General features: G+C 44.8%; 2 protein-coding genes and 1 long non-coding RNA gene across 8 annotated transcripts in view; 1 reads left to right on the forward strand and 2 right to left on the reverse strand.

Moving 5' to 3' along the window:
- Window positions 1-1,744, reverse strand: part of STX3 (syntaxin 3) — a 34,594-nt gene extending 32,850 nt beyond the window's left edge. Inside the window, exon 1 of one of the 5 annotated variants that reach the window (XR_012509577.1) lies at window positions 1,433-1,744. Coding sequence is in view for 4 of the 5 variants with exons in the window: in XM_074371968.1 (XP_074228069.1) it covers window positions 1,433-1,462 (30 nt within the window). In the remaining variant the exon portion in view is untranslated. The remainder of the gene's footprint in view (window positions 1-1,432) is intronic. The other 4 variants (XM_074371968.1, XM_074371967.1, XM_074371966.1 and 1 more) reach the window with 4 other exon arrangements.
- Window positions 1,145-14,496, forward strand: LOC123617240 (uncharacterized). Of its 2 annotated transcripts, XR_012509579.1 has the most exons (5): window positions 1,145-1,488; window positions 1,901-2,169; window positions 6,382-6,585; window positions 8,922-9,140; window positions 13,505-14,496. It is a non-coding gene; the product is annotated as an uncharacterized LOC123617240 (long non-coding RNA). The 2 variants fall into 2 exon arrangements; XR_012509578.1 differs by lacking the exons at window positions 8,922-9,140; window positions 13,505-14,496 and having other exon boundaries at window positions 1,158-1,488; window positions 6,382-6,658.
- On the reverse strand, window positions 9,134-10,756 carry LOC105070172 (olfactory receptor 10V1-like). Its single transcript, XM_010956486.3, has one exon. It carries the CDS (start codon window positions 10,754-10,756, stop codon window positions 9,818-9,820), a length of 939 nt encoding a protein of 312 aa, XP_010954788.1. The 3' UTR covers window positions 9,134-9,817.
- Window positions 14,497-21,536: the final 7,040 nt, after the last annotated feature.

Genomic DNA, 21,536 nt, shown 5'->3' on the forward strand with positions numbered 1-21,536 from the left:
ACTGTCCCTTTGTCTCACCTTCCCATCAGCCCCCGCCTCCTCTGAGGCCCTCCTACCCTACCTGGAGCAGGAGAAAGGGTCATGCAGGCCTCACCCAAGACAAGGGAGGAGAAAGAAAAACCACTGTGACGTCATCCCGGTACACTGCCCACTTGCACAGGGCCTCCCTCTATTTTTCCAAAGAGCTTTTACAGTTACCAGCATAAGGTTTACCATTTATTAGTCCTGTGTGTGTCACACACCAAAGGGCGCTGCACCCTCTCTTGGGTTTTGTCCTCACAACTACCCGTTTTACAGACGACAAAACTGGTTCAGAGGTGAAAGGACAGCTAGGAAGCGGTGGAACCAGGAGGCAACCAGAGTTCTTCCCAGTTCCCTGCTCCCCAAGCTTTAATGTGCTCACGATCACCTGGGGAGACGTATGAATAGATTCTGATTCTGTAGGTCCCGACTGAGGCCCGAGCTTCTGTGCTTCTGACAAACTCCCGAGTAGATGGACTACTTTGTATCAAGGGCTAGCATTTAAATTCTATTAGGACAGAGCCTGAGTCACCCGATCACCAGGGCTTAGCACTGGGCCTGCCCCGCAGAACGCGCTCAGTAACTGTTTGTTCAATGAGTCAGTGAGTCTTGGACTTAAAAACCCACGCTTTAACACTTCTTTCTACTAAGCCCCATTATGTCACTAGATCTCATAATAAATCTCTAAGGTACCATCAATCTCCACTTGACAGATAAGGAAACAGGCTCAAAGAGTAAGTAACCTAAGGCTTTACAGCTGGAAACGGTCTACCTTCAGACCCTTTGCTCTGACCACAGTTGTCCCAAGGATGTGGGGGTGAAATTAATAGTTATAGACAGCCGGACGTTGAGGAGCTGGCCTCATCGGAGCACGTGACCAGCTCACAGCTCGGGAGGTCACCCAGGACCTCTGAGCTGTTCTCCCCGGCGAGGGCAGCCGGCTCAGCGCCCCCACCAGCACCCCCACCCCACCCCCACCAGGGAAACCAGGGGGAGCGCCGTAGGGGGAGGCCGATCCTGGGCACAGTGCCAGGCAGCAACCAGCAGGTGGTGAGTGACCCTTGACCTCACAGTGAGCCCCGCTGGGCCCAAGCACCCCCCACCTCCCGCGGATTCCAGCTCTGGACTTCTGCCGTCCAGCTTGGGGCGGGGGCGAGGGAGGTGGGACGAGGCTGGAGGCATCCAGGGAAATTGCAGCCTAGCGTGAATCACCCGGCACATGACCCCAAAGAGAAGGGGTGGATGCGGAACCCGCTTGTGATACGGCTGGGGCTCGGGGAGGGCAGGCCTTGCGCCCGCCCCCACCATCACCCTCCAGCCACGATTTGGGAATAGAGGGAAGCCCCCCTCCCGTCCGGCTCCACCCCGGCAGCCCCCGGCCCGCCCGGTTGCTGGGTGAGGCGGGACTCACGGCCTTCAGCTGCTCCAGCCGGTCCTTCATCCTGCTGCCCAGGCGCCCGCAGGCAGGTGAGCACGTCCCAGGTGAGCGGCCGGAAGTGGCGGCCGGGCCCCTCCGGGGCGAAGGAGCAGGAGGCGCAGGCGGCGGCGGCCGGCGGCCGCGGGCGAGGAGGAGCGTCGGAGGCCGAGGGAAGCTCCGTCCGCCACGCCGCCCCCTCCGGCCCCGCCGGCGCCGCGCGCTCCAAATCCGGCTCCCGGGCCGGCGCCGGCGCGCAGCGCTGATCCGCCCGGCGGACCCGCCCCTTACCTGGGCCGCGCCCCGCGCTCCTCCTTAAAGGGCCCGTGCCCCGCCGCCGCCCCTCCACCGTCGGCGCCTCTCCCTCCACCTCCCCTAGCTCCAGGTCCCTCGAGGGACCAGCACGGCGAGATCCCGCTGCGAGTCGGTCTGTCTGACCTCAATTCCATCCTTTCCATTCGACAGCCATTCACTGTGCTAGGATCCGGCCCTCAACAGACTCATTCATTGCTAAGCGGCGACTACATCCCGAAAACAAGAAACTCTAAGACAAAGTGATTAGGTGGGAGAGACAGCAAGGAATTCTGCCTGGAGGAAGGGCATTCCAAGTAACAGAATGTGCCCGGTCTCGGGGGTCTGCGTGTTGAAGCTGAAAGAGTGAAAATGATGGAGGCGAGGCTGGGACGAAGACTTCGGATCTTATGATGTTGACAGTGGGGACCCATAAGAGAAATGTAAGCAGTTCAATGATGAAATCAGAACACCTGCCACTAACAATGTGTATACCTTTGGAAAGTTATTGTTTCTCTAGGGGACCCCCATTTCCAGATCTATAAATCAGAGATATTACCCACTTCACAGTTTCCTGGGAGGTCTGTGTGACAGAGGAGGAATGGCTGATTTGTCACCTATACAGCAGAGTTGTAGGATAAAGATGTTTCTATTGTAAAGCTTAAGCTGTTACTTCCTACCTCGTGTAGAGTTCCCCATGTGTGTAGCTCTTTCTGACACGATGGGCGGGTCCTTCGCACTGCCCCTCCCTCTTTATGCCCTCTCCTCCCCCTCCACCCCCATCCCACCCTCTATTCCCTCTTCCCTATTTGTCTTCCTAAGTTAGACTTCTCAAATCAGGCAAAGAATCGGCTCCGTGCATCCAGATTAAAGGACTAAATATTTTCGTAATCCTAACAAAACTTTGCCCTCTTCTGCGATCTTAGTGCGTGCTCCATTGCCTCGCATAAAGATACCGTCAGTAAGCTATTGGACTGTTCGAAGCCTGCCATTGTCAACCCTAATCCTCCCTCTAGTCCTGTACTCAGGGAGTTCGCTGGGTCAATTTCCCGTCTTTGGGAAAGGGAAGGCTTCTGCGCCCCCTGGTGGTCATAAATGGAAATAGTGAGCAAATCAAAAATCGTATCCCACCTCCTTCCCTTCAATTTTTGTTACTAAGTCCCCGCTTCAGGAAAAGAGAGTCTTCTGAGGAAGACAGATACGTGAACAACTCTTTACAACAGGCGTCTGAAAATACCATAAGAAAGGATCAAGGAGGATCATTGAGCCTCTGCCTGAATGCATTTTCATTTTCTTAGCACTTTTTCCCTAACACTCTCCAGGAAGCTTGTTCTCTGGTTGAACAGTTCCAACTGTTGTTAAAAAGGTTTTTTGTTATACAAAACAAAAGCCTGCCTCCCTATAACTTACACCACTATTTCTTGCTCCTTGCCTACCCCCGAACATTTAAGAAATTCAATCTGTCCTTCACAGGATGGGCTTTCCATGAAGGGGCAGCTGCTGTGGGGCTATATAGAACAACGCACTGAGTTTGTGACATAGTTTCTGTCAGAAAACAGCTGTCACTTGACACCGCACAGTCAATTTTCTCTTCTGTGAAGTAAGGGGGGCTGATCGAAACTAGTGATTCTCAAACTTTTTAAGATCAAGAATACCATGCATTCTTTTCATCTGTGGACATCTTGTTTTGAATGATTCCATACCCCTTAGAAAATACATTTGCCAGGTAATCAGAAATTGGGTTTCCTCAAACTCACAAATAAAGAGAACAGATGATTGCCGGAGGTGGGGCTGGGGTTGGGGGAACAAAACAGGTGAAGGGAGTCAAAAGGTACAAACTTCCAGTTATAAACTGAATAGGTCCTGGGGATGTAATGTACAGCATGGTGACTATAGTGAATAATACTATATTGTATATTTGAAGTTGCTAAGAAAATAGATCTTAAAATTTCTCATCCTAAGAAAAAAATTGTGACCATGAGAGGTGATGGACGTATTGTGGTAACCATTTTGCAAAATAGACATAATGTCAAATCATTGTGTTGTACATCTTAAACTAATGCAATGTTATGTGTCAATTGTATCTCAATAAAACTAGGAAACAAAAAAGAAATTTGGTTTTCTATGAGAGGATGTTTCCATGAATTTAAAAAAAAAAAAAGATCTTTTGGTCAGCCTGTGTGGCCATAACAAAAATGACCATTTGATTTCCTTTAAATTTTTTACAAATTAAAAACAGCATAAAGAGCCCTTTTAACTGGGTTGAAGTCTAGGAATTCAGTTAGGGAAGCATCAACAGAGCTCATTTCTTTCTTTCTTTCTTTCTTTCTTTCTTTCTTTCTTTTCTTTCTTTTCTTTCTTTTCTTTCTTTCTTTCTTTTAAAGAGGTACTGGGGATTGAACCCAGGACCTTGTGCACATTGAGCGTGAGCTGTGCCTATCCCCCTGCCCCAGAGTTCTTTTCTTATATTCTACTTAAAGGTAGTTATCACAAACGCTAAGTCTTTTTTTAAACTTCTTTTAGGTATGGAGCCTATTTTGATCATTTTATATTAATAGTTGCAATTCTATGACAGGCAGAAATCTGGATTCCAAAAGTTAGTTGTACAGGTATATATATGCGTGGCTGGGACATCATACTGTACACCAGAAACTGACACATTGTAATGACTATACTTCAATTTAAAAAAAAAAAACATTTAAAAAAAAAAAAAGCTAGTTGTATACAAGAGACTAAAGAATGTCGAGTTACTGTGGAACAAGGGACCTGGGCAAGGGGAGTCCATGGGCTGGTCAGGAGGACTCTGGCGTTCAGCCCCAGTGCACTAGACGGTCTCCATGTAGACGGACAGTAACTTAAGTAACTTAGTAGGACCCCCTTCTCTCTGGAGTATTTTTTTTTTTTTTTTGGCTCCACCATGGTCCTTGGTTTCCTACCATGTCTAGGGCAGCGGTTTCCCCATTAAACAAATATAACAAGGTTAATTTAAGTGTTTGCATTTTGGCCGTAGATAAATCAGCCAACACTTAATTTCACCTTTACAAACAAACCAAAGAGAAGATCCTGGGATTTGGGGGGCTCCACTTCTCTCTCTTTCCTCTAAGCCTGCTTCTTTCCTGCTGGAGAAAAGGACTGAGCCTTACCCCATCTTGACCAGTAAGGGCTGGTGGTGGAACAGGTGAGACCACTTTCCGGTTCTTGTACCTGGAGGCAGTGTCTCCAGGGTATGTTCAGCAGAAAGAGATAAGGGAGCTAGAGAATCCAAGGGGAAGAGTCCTTCTGTTCCCCCACAGTGATTCTTCCCCACTGCAGAAAGGATGGAGAATAAACTCCCTGACTGGCCATTTTCACCCCCTTACAGTTTGCGTTAGTTCTCTATTGCCACATGACAAGTTGCCCTAAAATCTAGCAGCCTGAAACAGCATGCATGTATTATCCTATGGTTTCTGTGACTCAGGAATCCAGATGCAGCTTAGCTGGGTGCTTCTGCCTCAAGACTGCAATTAAAGTGTTGGCTGGGAGCTACTGTCTCATCTCATGGCTTGACTGGGGAGGGATCTGCTTCCCAAGTCACTCACGTGGTTGTTGGCAGGATTCAATTCCTCAACGGTCGTGGGTTGGAGGCTGTCCTCAGTTCCCCACCACGTGGGCTTCTTCACAGGGCAGCTCACAACCTGGTAGCTGGATTCTATCAGACGGAGCAAGTGAAAGGGATAAAGAGAGAGAGAGAAGCCGAAGTGTTTTTCAGTACTCTCAGACGTGACATCACTGTTGCATATTCTTTTGATTAAAAACTAAGTTTAGTGCAGCCGTTACTGAAAACAGTATGGAGATTCCTCAAAAGACTAAAAGATTTACTATATGATCCAGCAATCCCACTCCTGGGCATATATCTGGAGGGAACTCTAATTCGAAAAGATACATGCACCCCAATGTTCATGGCAGCACTATTTACAATAGCCAAGACATGGAAACAACCTAAATGTCCATTAACATGATTGGATAAAGAAGTTATGATATATATATATATAATGGATATATATGAGATACACACACACACACACACACACACACACACACACACACACACATATATATATATATAATGGAATACTACTCAGCCATAAAAAATGAAATAAAATGCCATTTGCAGCAACATGGATGGACCTGGAGATCATCCTAAGTGAAATAAGCCAGAAAGAGAAAGAAAAATACCATATGATATCACTTATATCTTTTTTAAAAAAAGACATATGAACTTATTTACAAAACAGAAACAGACTCATAGACAGAGAACAAACTTATGGTTACCAGGGGGTAAAGTGGGTGGGAAGGGATAAACTGGGAATTCAAAATCTGCATCTCTTGGGGAATGATGGAAATGTTACATATCTTGATTGTGGTGGTGGTTTCGTGGGTGTATACACGTATCAAAATTCATCAAACTGTACATCTGAAATATGTGTAGTTTACTGTATAGGAATTATACCACATGAAGTTGTTTTAAAAAATTTTAATGTGTTTTGTTTTTGAAGATGTTTTATGTTGTGTTGTTCAGGTGTTTTCCTAACATGAATCCCCATATACCACTTACCTATGCCTATGATTTAACAATATAAGTAATTTACACCATATCCATTTGTTTTTATGTTTAGACAAACTCCTCAACTCCTGGAGCCCTTAAGCACGAAGTTCTCCTCTAAAGAGCCTGGTGCAGGAAGTGGGAAGACTCAATGCGGAAGCTTCATCATGAGATGCCCACTGTTACCCCTGAGCTGCGGAAGACACGTGCACCTGTCTCTTACAACACCCGTGAAACACTTGTCAAGAGTAACAGGACAAACCGAGTGAAACCTTAGGTGAAAGGAAATTGAACAATTATGCCTTTAAGCTTTTTCTAATTAAAAAAAAAAAAAGTCATCGAGTACATTTCTCTATGTGGATTGTTTGAATAACCATGCTGAATCTTTTCCTGTACTTCTATGGTTTGGATTTTTTTTTCCCTTGGAGATCTCACAATAACCTAGGGAGACAGAGTAGATATTCCTGTCCCCGTTTTATTATACAATTGAATTAAGGATAGAAAATTGATGCGATTTTCCCAAGCTCTTGTAGAACAGTGATAGCATGCTGGGAAAGAGAGTGATTTTTGCCCAGACTTTGAAACCACACTGCTCAAGTCAAATCTCAGTTTTATGTCTACTGGCTGTGTGACTTCAAACAAGTTACTTAGTCTCTCTGTGTCTCCATTTCCTTATATGTAAGGGGGAGTTAGTAACACCCATTTCATGGGTTATCGTGATGATAAATGGCCATCATTAATTCTCTTATTCAATCACTGGGAAAGAAGCCTGCTAATTCATAACTACACTATTATCTCAAAGGGCATGGTGGATTAAAAAGTACATCAAATATTTCAATCACTAGTGAAATCACCCTCTTGGTATTCAGTCAGCATCAGCTGGGGCAGCATTTTCCAAAGTAGGATCAACAGAATAAAATATTTCCTAAGATATTCCAAGGGGAAAAAGGAGTTTGGTGGTGACAGAATTTAGAAAACATCACAACACACATCCCTCATCTTGGACAGTCATGACTGCACAGTCGCCCGTCACGGGCACTGAGTAAACCCGCAATAAATCCCTCATTTTATTTTGATCGGCACACTATTCTTCACATTTGTTTGACCATATAATGTTTATTTCCCCCCAACACCAATTATTCAATCGGTAGCCTACAGAGAACACTGACCCAGTAGAATATTTCGGTAGAACACAGGAGGGACCCAAGCGTCCGTAAGTGAACTAAAGAAGATGCTTTCGGGTTCTTATTTTTCAAAGGAAGCAGGTGACATTTTAGTTTCACGTAATATGAATTCTGGTCATGGTTTCTGCCTTTTAGGACTGTGATACATTTCAGAAAAAAACAAGAAGAGAAAAATATCGCAGCTCACTTCTTATACTTTTCCAGATTGGGAAACAGAGACACAGAGCTATTCTGTTTCTGTGCCCTTGCAGACACTTCCTCCAGAAATGTCCCTCCTGCTCCTCTGTGCAACCCAGACCCAGAGACCTGCACTGCAGCTCTGGTGCCACCTCCCCCATCAGCCTTGCCTGGATTCCCTTCACTGACCCATCTTTGGCAGCTCATAGTATTGTAGCACTTGGCCATTGGTGTAATCCTAGCTTGTGCTCTTAAATCCCTCCAGATGTTCAATGTCCTTCCAGGCAGGAGCTGCTTCTCACATACCTTTCCATTTCCTGCCCCACCTACCACAGGTGGGAGCAGAGTACACAACAGAGCTCAATAAATAATCGTTTACTGTCACCTTGAATGTGTTTGAATAAATAAATCCCGCAATTGTCAGTGGGTAGAGGAATGAATGAGCTTCCTCTGCGGTACAAAACAAAGATAAAGCATCCGTGTTGTGGCGCCGCTGCCCTGGGACAAACGATTGTCACTGGCACCCTGCTCAGGTTGCTCAGAGCTGCGTGAATGAATCTCTTCCCCTCCTCACTGCGTCCAGTGTTTGTCTTCACAGAATTAGCTTTGCTTCACCTGAATCCAGATCTGAACCAATATTACCTCTCTTCCACACAGAGAGCCTCAACTAACAAAGCAATCTGTCCATGCTGTGCATACCTAGCTAGTGTCCTAGACCGTTTTGGCTGTTATAACTCAGTACCACAGACTGGTGGCTTATCAGCCGCAGAAATGTATTTCTCACTATTCTGGAAGATGGAAGTCTGGGAGATCAGGGTACCACTGTGGTCGGGTAAAGGCCTCTTCCAGGTCACAGATTTCTCATTGTATCCTCACAGGGCAGAAGGGGCTTCACCCTCATGACCTAAGCATCTCCTAAAGGCCCCACCGTCTCATACTATCACCTTGGGCATTAGCATCCCAAAATATGAATTTTAGGGGGGACACAAATATTGAGACCATATCAACTAGGAATAGACGGAAAGGGAGACTATGAGACATGAATGTGTGTGTGTAAGGGAGAGAGAATGAGAGAAGAAAGGACAGAGAATGGGAAGGAAACCTAACAGGCGTGGGCAGGCTGATTTAGAAGCAGACTGCTATGGAGTCAGAGATGGAGGTGGAGACAGAGTAGCTCCAGGTATAACAGCAAGAAAAGAAAAACTCCCAAAACTTTTTAAACTCCAGTGCTTTCCCCCATCACTTTTCCCAGGGAGAGAATTGAGGATGAAAGATAAATAATTCAAGACGGCAGAAACTCGGCACTTACACCACGGGAATCATGAGACAGTAGTTGGAACGGTCCCAGTTTGATCGGCAACTTACGCTTGTGTCTGCGCCTGCCCAGATGTGCAACGTGCGAGCCTGCTAAGGGCCTGAGAACTACACCTGGAGCGAAGTCCGAAGCAGGACACAGACTCTACCTGCGATGGTGAGGATGGTAATAAACATTAACTGGTGCATCTTTCCTTTCTTTTTTTTTCTTTTTTTAATTGAAGTATAGTTGGTTTACAATGTTGTGTTAATTTCTGGTGTACAGCATAGTGACTCAATTATATATACATACACACATATTCCTTTTCATATTCTTTTTCATTATAGGCCATTACAAGGTATTGAATAGAGATCACTGTGCTGTACAGTAGGACCTTGTTGTTTATCCAGTTTTGTGATGATTTTCCTTGTAGTCCCACTCGTACAAGGCCTTCTGCCACAGTGCAGTAGGTATTGTGTGAGAATTGGTCCACATGTAGCTGTATTTTGGATGTACTGTGGGTGAGGGTGAGCTCTGCATCCTTCTATTCTGCCATCTCGAAGCCGCCTCTCCTGTATCTTTCTTTAAAAGTCACAAAGTATTTTTTTCACTTAATGTATCTTTTGATCCTCATAACAACCCCGGAATTGAGGTCTTATGGGCATTTCCATCCCCATTTTAGAGATGAGGAATCAGAGAATGAGTAAAGGAAAATGACTTCTCAAAAATAACAGAACCAGGAAGTAGTAACAGTGTAAAACCAATGACCTCTCAGCCCCCTGTCTTTCAAAGAGCATAGCCTTTCGTCTCCACCCAGCAAAGCTGCAGAGGGACATCCAGGGGGGCTGCTGTGTTTAGGACGACAGGAACCTCCTCATCGCTCTCTTCACAGCATCCTTAAGCTCTCTGTTCCTCATGCTGTAGATCAAGGGGTTCAGCATCGGGGTGATGAATGTGTAGACCACAGACACCACCTGGCCCCTCTCTGGAGAGTAGCTGGAGCTGGGGCACAGGTAGATGAGGCTTCCACCGCCATACTGGAGCAGAACCATCGTCAGGTGGGAGGAGCAGGTGGAGAAGGCCTTGTGCCTCCCCTCGGCAGAGCGCATCTTCACTATGGCAGCCACGATGAAGACATAGGAGAGAGCGATAAGCAGGAAGGGGATGGTGAGGACAGTGACACCCACCACAAAGAGAGTGGCCTCATGGACCCGGGTATCTGCACAAGCCAATCTCATAACAGGAAGGACGTCACAATAGAACATGCCGACTTCTTTGCTGCTGCAGAAGGGGAGTCGGAAGATGAGTATGGTCAGCTGCACGGCTGAGATGAACCCCAGCACCAGCGAGCCCAGGGCCAGCTGGGCACACAGCCTCCAGCTCATCAGGAGGGCGTAGCGTAGAGGGTGGCAGATGGCCACAAACCTGTCATAGGCCATGGCGGCCAGCAGCATGCAGTCGGCACTGCCCAGGAATATGAAGAAGAACATCTGGGCAGCACAGCCAGGCAGGGAGATGAGGGTTTTCTCTGGGGACAGGACGCTGGCCAGAGTCAGAGGGGCGATGGTGCAGGAGTAACAGATCTCCAGAGCCGCCAGGCTGGCCAGGAAGAAGTACATGGGAGTGTGGAGAGAGCGGCTGGTCCCGATGATGAGAGAAATGGAGGTGTTGCCGCTGACGCTGACCACGTACATGATCAGGAAGGTCACGAAAATCAGCACCTGCACCTCGGGGAGTTGGGAGAAGGGGCGGAAGTGGAAGTGAATCGGCCCAGTCTGGTTGGCATCCTCCATGGATTCAAGGCATCGGGCCTGCCAACAGCAGAGGCGCTGCCCCCCGAGGGCAGATAAATGTCAGGACGCACAGCTCCGGATGGATGACCCCTTCAGCTCCTGGCCTTTCTCTTTCTTCCTCAACTGCGACCATCTTCACCTCCAGTCAAATTCAGTGGCTCACTCCTGCAACAACTTTGTTGTTGTTGTAACCACCCTGAAGTAGCCCCCACTGAAATCTTTTATTTTTTAATTGTGTTAAAATATACATTCCATAATATTTATCATTTTAACCACGTATAAGTGTACAATTCAGTGACATTAAATACATTTACAATGTTGTCTAACTACACCTCTGTCTATACTCAAAACTTTTTTTGTCACCCCCAAACCAAATTTCTATCCAGTAAACTGAAGCTCCCCATGACCCCCTTCCTCCAGCTCCTAGCAACCTCGGTCCTACTTTCTATCTCTATGAATTTGCCTATTCTAGGTACCTCACATAAGTGGAATCATACAATATTTGTCCTCCTGTGTCTGGCTTATTTCATTAAGCATAATATTTTCAAGGTCCATCCATGTGGTAGCATAGATCAAAATTACTTTCCTTTTTATGGGTGAATAATACTCCATTGCATGTGTGTGTGTATATACCACATTTTATTTATCTGTTCATCTGTTCATGGACACTAGGATTATTTCCACCTTTCGGCTATTGTGAGTAACGCTGCTATGACTATTGTGTATGAATATCTGTCCAAGTCAGCATTGCGATGTTAAGCCACAGTGCACCATTCCCAGACCACAAATCCCTCTACCCCCTCAGTCCCTTGCCTGGTTGTCAAGAGCACAGACCGACCTGCCATTAACCAATGGTATGACCTTGATGCCATTAACCAATGATATGACCTTGATGCCATTAACCAATGATATGACCTTGAGCAACTTGCTGAAGATGTTTGCTTGAATTTCTTCATCTATAAAGGCAGCAAGAGGACACAACTCTCAGGATTGTTGTGAGAAGTTAATGTGTCTGGTCCCTAGGAAACTTCCCATGAATGTTGGCAATGATCATTAATACTACTCTTCTTCCACCTTTTCAAGACAACCTTAATGTCTCTAGTTCCCCCAGATAAGCCTCCTTTGGGCTTTACTCCCTGCTCCATCCAACTAAGACCTATGGTCCAACTCTCCCATCCGTCTTTTGCCAATACTATCACTATCCTTGGCTCCTTGACCTTCTGCCAAACCTGTTAACCTTTGTAATAACCAGCATCTTCATTCCAGGTTGAACATGATTAAAGAAGATCACAAAATTCTGCTGCCTGGTGCCACGATACAGAGTAAAAAGCATTATCGGAGGGAAGTAATAGCTCAGTGGTAAGAGTGCATGCTTAGCATGCACAAGGTCCTGGCTTCAATCCCCATGACCTCCATTTAAAAAAGAGGCAGGGGCATTATCAACCCCAGTATTGTTTCTAAGCCTTGGAGTCAGCTGCTCCTTCTGGTTCCCACCAAGACTAGTGCAAATTTCCCTTGTCTCTTCAAGTCTGCTCTTCTGATATCTCCTCTCTCCCAGTAGTCATGACCCAGACTCCAACTTCACAGAAAAAAATTACAGAAGCCACCTGGAGGCAACTGAGCATCATTCTCACTAGCTCTGGACCTGTGCCATCCTCTGCCTATCCATACATCCGTAACAAATTCCCATATGCCTTCTAGAAGTGTCCCTTCTCCTCGGCAAAGCTGGCAGTCTCAGCCCCTCCTGCTTCCTCTGGGGTCTTGCCCACAAGCTATTCCTCCTCTCCCCGGTATCTGCCTCTGCTCCCACTCTACGGTAACTCTACCTCCCGTGGTAAAAAGCAACTTGCCCCAATCTTACGTGATCCTCTGAAGTCTCCTGTCTCCTTTCCATTTCAGCTATTTCCTTCTTTAGCACAATCTGGTTTCCACCTTACACCCTGAAACCCCTGCAATGAAGGTCACCAATGACTTCCAAGTCGTTGAATCCAAGAGCTACTTTTTTACTTCATCTGTGTTGCATTTGGGGCTGTTGATACTCCCTTTGCCTTGAAATTCCTCGCCCAAGGCCTCTGTGATACTCTGCTACCCAAACTGCCTCCTGACCTCTCTGGACACTCTTGTTTCCATCACTTCCAGGGACTGTTCTTCCTCTTAGGGATGGTTTTGTTGGTTATTCCAGGTCTGCCTCCCAGATCCACTCTCCACCCTGCTCTGCCCCACGGGAGGCTGATCACTAAGGACTGAATCATCCAGGCTCACTCACCCTATGGTTTCTGGTTAGCTTTGGCCAATGAATGGTACTTGCAGAAGAATAAAGGGTAACATAAAGGGATGTTAGGGTATTTACACCCTCCCACACACACACACACTCACCATTACCTGCTTCTCCCTCACCACCAGGGTTCCGTGACCACAGTTCTGGGTGGCCCATTTTCCATGTTTCCAGCTTTTTCTGGGCTACAGAAACACTATTCTCTCATTTTGCCACTTCATGCCTAAGGATGGAAACAGCTTCCCACCATTGCTAGCCCTCGAGTGCCTCCCCATCCCTTACAGCGTAACAGGTGAAAACAAGTCTGACTTCATAGTGCATCTGTTTCTTGTACTTCAGCCTTTGTATTCTGTTGTTTTGCTACAAGTTAATCACTAAAGGGATGTTGCCTGTGGCTTAAAGCATACATAATGTTCCATCTCTGGGAACCCTGCCTCCCCTGCCTGAGCTTAAGCTAAAATACCTTTGTTTAGTTCACAGGAAGCATCCTGACCAGGCCCACCTGTGAATGGCTGCAGGAAAGAAGAAATTAACACATCCCTTCCAGAGTCGGAACAGAACCAGGAAAGATTTGCAACAACGTATCACCTTTTTACCTTACCTCCTCCTCTTTTTTCTATAGAAGAAACTAGCACCCAAATCCAGGCAAGATGGTTCTTTGGGACATTAGTCCACCGTCTTCTCAGTCAGCTGGCTTTCAATATAAAGTTACTATTCCTTGCCCCAACAACTCGTCTCTTGATTTACTGGCCTGTCTTGCTGCAAACAGTACAAGCTTGGAGTTACTTAATTCTGCCCTCATTTCTGTCCCAACACTTAACTCCAATTCCTGTCCACAATTACTGGCATAGAGAAGGTTTAATAGATGTTTGCTGAATGCATAAAGGAAGAGAATTTATATTTTAATTTATTTTAGACTCTCTCTATCCAGCTTTCTTTCTGCTGCCCATAATCAGTGGGAAAGAATTTCAGGGTAAGTTTGTATGGTATCTAAAACAATATATCCCAAACACACACACACACACACACACACACACATCACATCACATCTACTATAGAAACAAAAACTGACAACTTGGCCTTGCTTTCCATGATTAAGCATGTCACATGCCAAGGTAGAGGGAAAACACTTTGCACCCTGAATTAAACCAAAACTAACAAGGTCACCTGACTGGTTTTATTCCCCTCGAAATAATGTATTTTTGCTGTGCTGATGTCTGAACATATATCACTATATTTACCAATACAAAAATTATGCAAAGACATTGTTGTTTTCTACCGTAAACAGAAATAATGCAACCTTAGTATTCTTGCTGATTTGTAGTTTTTTCCTTTGAATATTTGTTGTGCTTTTGATTCTGGCAAGCCAGTCCTTTTAAAGTCTGGCTCCCTGCAGGCTCTACAAGCAAAGTTTTTCTTTCCTTTCCTAACTGCTTCTACCTCTGCATTGCCATTTGTTGGGCCCAGCCTTGCATAGGGTAAGAGGGTTGGAAGATGGATGGAATCATGGTAGGAAATTTTTCACCTGGAAGTTTCTAAGAGTATTGTTCCTTGAGAGTTTTAATTCCTATTTTGGGGAGCAGCATTGGAACACACACCTACCTGTCTTCCTCCCTGTGCAGAGTAAGTGAAGATTTCCAACACACCCTCTACCCCAAATATTTAATCTTTGGAATTAAATGAGAAGGGGACAAGTCAGCCACAAGAAACAGAACTATTATCTGTAACCAGGGAGCTCACCACTCCTTCAATGATGTGTTTGCTTCTATGTTCCCTGGACCTTAAGCTCCATGAGGGTAGGGACTGATTGGGTTCCATTATTCACCAATGCCCAGGACCTAGCACAGTGCCAGGCACCATCCAACTCTATGGACGTGAACTCTGGACAGTTACTGAGGTCCTGTCAATGCCAATGACTGCTACCCAGTACTTCTGAAATAGAAATAATAATCTTCAGCTTAGCACCCTGGTGCTAAAAGAGCATATCCTTTCTAGAGAGAAAATAAGCAATTTTCAAGAAAGTTTAAAATGCTATATGCATGGAATCACTACTCTCACATTGAAGGATCTGTCCTGAGGAGATCTTCTGAAATATGGAACCAAAGACGTAAAGATATGTGCAGTCTGCTTTAATAGTCATTTTTATAAGGAAACAAAACAATACTTAACAAAAGCTGACATTCCATCAATTGAGGTATATTCAAATGAGCTTTTGTATTGCCATTAAAACTGTTATAATTACAAGGTTTAATAAAGTGAGAAAGTGCTCAGAATATAATGTTAAACGAAGAAAATGAAGGGGAGGCGTTGCACGCAGAGCATGACACCGGGGTTTTTGAGGAAAACTGGGAGATCACTATTTTCCTCATGCTCTTCTCCATTTTTCAAATTTTCTGTGAAGAATATGTGTTTATTTTTTTCATTATAAAAATGTTATTGATTTTTTTTTAATTCCCATTTGAGAGGCAAGGAAACTGAAGTTACATAACTCACCTCCAGTTCTAAAACCAGTGATTGTCAGAACCAGGATTAACACCTAGACGAGGTGGGGGAAGGGTATAGCCCAGGTGGTAGAGCGCATGCTCAGCACCCAAGAGGTCAGGGGTTCAAACCTCAGTACCTCCTCCAAGCTGAAATCAATATAGAAGCCTAATTATCCACCCACATAAACAAACAATACAAACACGTAAATACGGCGACAAAATGTGCACACTTGTCAGTGATGCAGTCCAAGGTTGTGCTAAATTCAGGTATTTATTTATGTGCTTGTTCATTTCCAGACATACCACACTCTCGACTTGGGCTGGTCTGTTGTGACGTATTTAGCCTTCTTTCCTTCCTTCCTTTCTTTCTCCCTCCCTCCCTTCCTTCCCTTTCCTTTCCTTTATTCCTATGTTCCTCCTCCCCCTCTCTTTTCTTTACCTTCATCTCTTTTCAAAGTCAACCTTTTAGATTTAGCTCATTATTCTAGCCCACTGAGATCTAATGCAGAATTACAATCCTTTACTCCAACAAAGAATCCATTTCTCCCCACTGCCATCTACACATTTAATGAACATGTTTTCCAAAGTTATAACTGTGCATTAGACCACAGCTCAAGGAAGCCACATCCCTCAAGCATACTGCTCTTAATATCCCTCAAAATTTCCCTTAGGACATCAGTGGTTTTCAAATAAATTTAACAATTCAAGGCTGTGTGGACTGTCTCTGGAACACTTAAAAACTATAGTGAATTCCATTGCATTAAACATGTTGTTCATAGAATGGATGCTCAACATACCTTAGATAAAGACTCACCTGAATTCTCAGTGCATTCCCACACCCTAACCAGACACAAACTTTCCTCCTTAGTAAGCACATGTATCATTCTACTTGTCCATGAGAGTTACATAAATCATCTTTCCCTTTTTGCCTAGGAAGCCCAAAACTAAGTTCTATATTCAATTGCTTAGCATTTCTCAGCCCCCAATATCTTCGTTTCTATTTAACTTCTGCCTTTTATACTGTGCAAGTTGATTTTGATTTCTTTGAAGCCAGGGTTCTATTGTAAAACACTCTATTTTTAGGAGCATTCAAAGCATAATAAATATATCAGACAAATAAAAAAATTATTCTTGCCTTTTGTGTCTTCATCCAAGGCTTTGAAGAGTGAATGAGAAATCTCTCCTCTCTTAACTCCCAAGTTTGCTCTTCCTCTAGGGTCTTGTCAGTGGGATAAAAATGACAATACTGTGAGCTTTGGTTGTAGTTAAACATTCTCTTCCATTGTCTGCTTTATTCTGCCTTTGCTTCCCCACAATTCCTTGCTATTTGAAGGCTGGATCAGGAAACACCAGGTCTCTGTTTACCCAGGAAACAGAAACCCTCAATAATGTTGCACCCTCTTTGATGAGTCTCTTTTATGGTACCAGTACTGCCTCCAAAGACTGGGCATTCTTCACACAGAGAGCCCTTCCTTTTCCACAAAGACCTTTGCACACTCTACCTTCTCCTTCACAGAAAATAATGAATCGGACTGTTCGTGCATTTGCTTGTTGGACAAGAATTTATTGAGCATCTACTTTCAACTAGGCATTGGGCGTGTAACTTGAAAACTGAGTAGATTGCACTATATTTTCTGGGTGTCCCAACAAAGCACGTAATCCTCCTACAGGGGAGGGTAGACAACCCTCTCTCACCCCTCTCAGGTGACCTAAGGAACTGGTCACATTTCTAAGGAGAGACAGACTTGCCTTCTCTCACCCTCAACAGTGGGGTGTCTTTTCAAGACTTGTTCGTTGTTAGTATATTTGACATAAATAGTGTCACTTCATTAGCTCCAGGAGGTTACATTAAAGTTCGGATTCATGTGTAACTCCACACCAGGATCAGGAAATCCCAAGGTCAGCAGGGGTCATTGGTCCATTCCCCAGGGTCTAGACCACACAACTCAACCAGCCTGGTCTTCCCTTATCCTCCCTACCTTCTGCCTAGAGAGGTTGGCAGCCACGTCCTCCTTGAGGCTGAGTGAAGCCCAAGGTGGAATCCTCTTCTCAATACCTTGGGAAGCACTGAGATTGAACCTCTGAGAAACCACCCAGCACTGAGGGAAGCACACATCTAGATACCATTCGTCCTTCCCCACTGCTTCTTCTCAAGGGAAGAATGTGGGACTTTGGGACATGCAGAGACAGAATTCTGGGCTCTCTCTCAATTCTCACCCCTTCTCATCTCATTTCTGGAGAATTCCCTGCCTACTTTGGTTCAGCAAAGTCCCAAGAGGCTAACTTAGCTTTTAACTTGACTGTCCCCTGTAGGTCAATGCTGGAACACAAACAGCAATTGTTTGGGGACATGGTATTCTAAACTGGTTTAATTGCTGCTAGACTTAGCTATATTTTAATTATTGCCTACATTTTTACTCTCCAACAAAAAAAAAAAAGAAGAAAAAAAAAACAAACAAAAAAATTAAAAAATTAAATTTATTCTCTAAATTTGAGGTCGTTTAGGAAGATACACAGTTTTAATTTATCCAAGTAGAGGATAATTTTGTTCACTTAGACAAATTCTAAGAATCCTTCAAAACTCAGCCAAGTGTTACCTGTTACATGAAGTCTTGTTCTGATGTACATCGTCCCCCACCCTCCTCCAAAAGGGAAAAATCACTCCCTGCCCCATGCTCCATGCTGGCTTTGTGCCCACCCCAGCTAATAGCACTTCTCACTCTCTATTGTGTTTATATTACTCATTATTTCACCCCTGCTAGGCTAGGTCCTCAGTGGGAGCAGCTAACTCAAGTCAACTGCATCACCTTGCCCCGTGTGGAGCGAAGCACCTAGCAGGTGCCTGGCATTCACCGATCGCAGGATGCTACAGCATCCTTTAGGTACTCACCAAATATTGTCCAACACCCGATCACACTCCCTATAAATGATGTGTTTTACGCCAGCAGCTGCTAGTGATTCTGGTCAAGGCCATTATAAAACGTAGAAACAAAATTTTTTCAAACTTTGGCCATTCACTAACACCCTTCATAATTCATGTTCTATCCGAGTTATCAGTATTATTAATGTTTTTCTTGACTTAAATTAAGCTCATTCACTTTTTTCTTAACAGTAACAATGTCATTTAACTGGTTATATTTTTTTATCCCTCACTTTTAAATAAATACAAAAAATGTTTAAATGCTCATCTGTGTATCACCTAAAACTTTCATTTCAAGGATGAGTAGCTCTGAAAACTCTGGAAAATTTTTTGAAATGAAAGCTTGTGTATGTGTGTGTGAATGAGAGAGAGAACTTGGCAGGAGTTTGTCAAAGCAAACTTGAAAGAAAAATGCAAAATAACTCCAGAAGAATCAATCACCAGCCCCTTGAAAGAGTAATTGTATATATGCTGAGCTGGAACATATTTCAGAAAGCTTCAGTGGTCCACTCAGAGCAGAATAAACAAAAAACCCTCTTGTCTTAGAGCAGAGTTTGCAAGTTGCTGACCCACCAGCTACCAACCGGCCATGGATGGCGTTTCCGATGGGTTGTGTTCAGCGATTCAGTTACACCGCTCAGCACTTTAGGACACAGCACAGCAGAGCAGCTGCCCTGCTCGAGCTGGAACCCAGCTTATTTGGAGCCTAGACCGTTTCCACTGCAGCCAGAGCCACGGTCATCTCTGAGTGACACTGCAGACCATGCTGGGCGGTATACTTTATTATACCAGCCACACAAAACATCTTTAACCTCTCTTCTCTAAGTTCTCCATTTTTATCTCCCGCCTCCATTTGTATTTCTTTCTCTTTTTTTTCCCTATTCCCCTATGATTTTCTACTTGCTGAACTTAATGTTCCTATACCTTATAGTCGCTAAGTAAATATTTATTTTTTAAAAGCTGCAGGGAGAAAAATCTACCACCTCTGAAACCGTGCCCATAGGGTTAACAGAAACTGGTGACTAAAAGAAACTCAAAGCTTGTCCTATAGCTTGCTAACACCCCCCCCCAACTCCCAGCTTGCCTTCGCTGAGCTAATTTGCCTTAATTATTTTGTTGCAAATCGTATACCTTTCAAGCTTCACATAGCCTAAACAATAAGATGTTTGCCCAACAGTAAGATGTTTGCCCGAGAACTTGGAGTCACCTGTGTCTGGTCTGGCTCAAGCCAGCTAAGACTACTTGGAACCACCAACCCTAAAACTGGGTCTGCACAGGGGTCTGATGAATGACTTTTTGATGCCAGAGGTCCAGAAACTCCACCTTCAGATCCTGCTAAGCACTGCCATTTTTGAACATACAGCCCATGAAGAAGCACGTAACTCAGATGCGCCTGCACAGAACACCAATTACCTCAGTTTTCCTGTACCTGCAGTCACCTTTCCCCATCCCTGAGACCACCCAGATTCTGCATCCCATGAGTATCTCAAGCCCCTGGCCTTCAGGGAGGCAGATCTGAGGCTAGTTTTCCCATCTCCTCACTTGGCTGCCTTGTGAATAAACCTTCTCTTTGCTGCAAACCTTGGCGTCTCAGCGTTTTGGCTTGCTGCATTTTAGGCAAGCAGACCTGGTTCAGTAACAACGCCTTAGCAGGTAGCACCAGCTGCTAGTCATCCTTCTAGAATCAGACTCCAGGGAGTTTGGAAGAGAAAGTGACTGTACCCAATGAGGCCGGGAGGCGATTTCAATGATCAATGCACCATTTTCTTCCAGGGTGCTCTCTCCACATTCCCCACTGGCTCAGAGTCCTTCCAGCTGTTACGGAACCAAAACTTGGGTCTGCTCGCCCACGCAGTGAAGTCAAGCTATTGACACTTGGCTGTGGTGAAGGAAAGTGCAGGATGTAATGTTAAGGTGCCATACAAGGATTCTGGGACAGCTGATGCCCACAAAGCCCAAACTTCCCAGTGGATTTCAGCAAAGCCTTTTTAAAGGCAAGGCAGGGGACAGGAGTCCCTAGATATGTGATCAGCTCGTACACAATTCTCTGGTTGGTGATGAAGTAGCAGGATGTCACAGAGTTATTATATTTTATTATTATTATTATTATTATTATTATTATTATTATTGTTATTATTGTTATTATTATTATTAATTTCCCATAGCCATGAGGCAACATGCTCACGGTCATCAAGCAGGTAATTTCTTCCATTTGGTGAGGGTTTTAGCATCTGTCAAACTCAGGAAATGTGCATCAGATACTGTTATCTGGGTACTTCAGAGAGGACATGGGGGAGGGTTCTGTCCTGGCAAGGCCCCCTAGGATCCTGCCCACTTACACAGCTGACCCCAGCATTCAACCTGGTTCTCCCCAATGCAATTGCAAACCACAGTGGACATAGCTGGCAGGTAAGCGCAGTGTCTCTGTGGGCAAAAGGGGGCCAGCGAATCCTGCTGTTCATAGGTGAGGCCTTGACCTTTATCTTAACCCATATCTCACCTCTCCAGGAAGAGTAAGCTTCTGCTGTGTGGCCCCAAAGATCTTTGTTTTCCTTGCTAAGAGGAAAGAGCTATAGTGGCGAGCTCTGAATGTCACTACAAAAAAAAAAAAAAAATCACTAAATCATTTGGTTATTACTCTTTGTTCCTGAAATTTTTTTTAGTTCCCAGGTCAAACTTAGCTGGTTAACAATCAAATCTTAAAATGTATCTAAAGGGATTTGTATTAAGTAATAGGAAGAGGGTGTGGGTCTAACGGCTGCATTTTCAGTTTGTTCACTTGTTTTTCTTTCTCATAGCCTGGTTTCTGTTACAACACACTCAGTTCATCAAGACCCTGAATGACTGACTGTGTAGTGTCTTCCTGAAAGACGTGCTTGCCAATCAGGCTCCAACAGTTTAGGTTTATTCCCTAAAATCGAGTCAGAAAACTGGAGAGCTGTATTCTTTTGTTGACTGCGATCATCTCTTCCAGAACAGCTTGAAGTGACTTGACCATCAGGGCCACACCATCGACTTACATTGAGAAGTAGCCCTAAAGTTTCATTTCACATTTACTGTGTGTTATAGTGGTTAAGGTCACAGGCTGTGGAGTGAAACTGT

This window comes from Camelus bactrianus, chromosome 10 (genome assembly GCF_048773025.1).
Source record: "Camelus bactrianus isolate YW-2024 breed Bactrian camel chromosome 10, ASM4877302v1, whole genome shotgun sequence".
NCBI classification, from domain to species: domain Eukaryota; kingdom Metazoa; phylum Chordata; class Mammalia; order Artiodactyla; family Camelidae; genus Camelus; species Camelus bactrianus.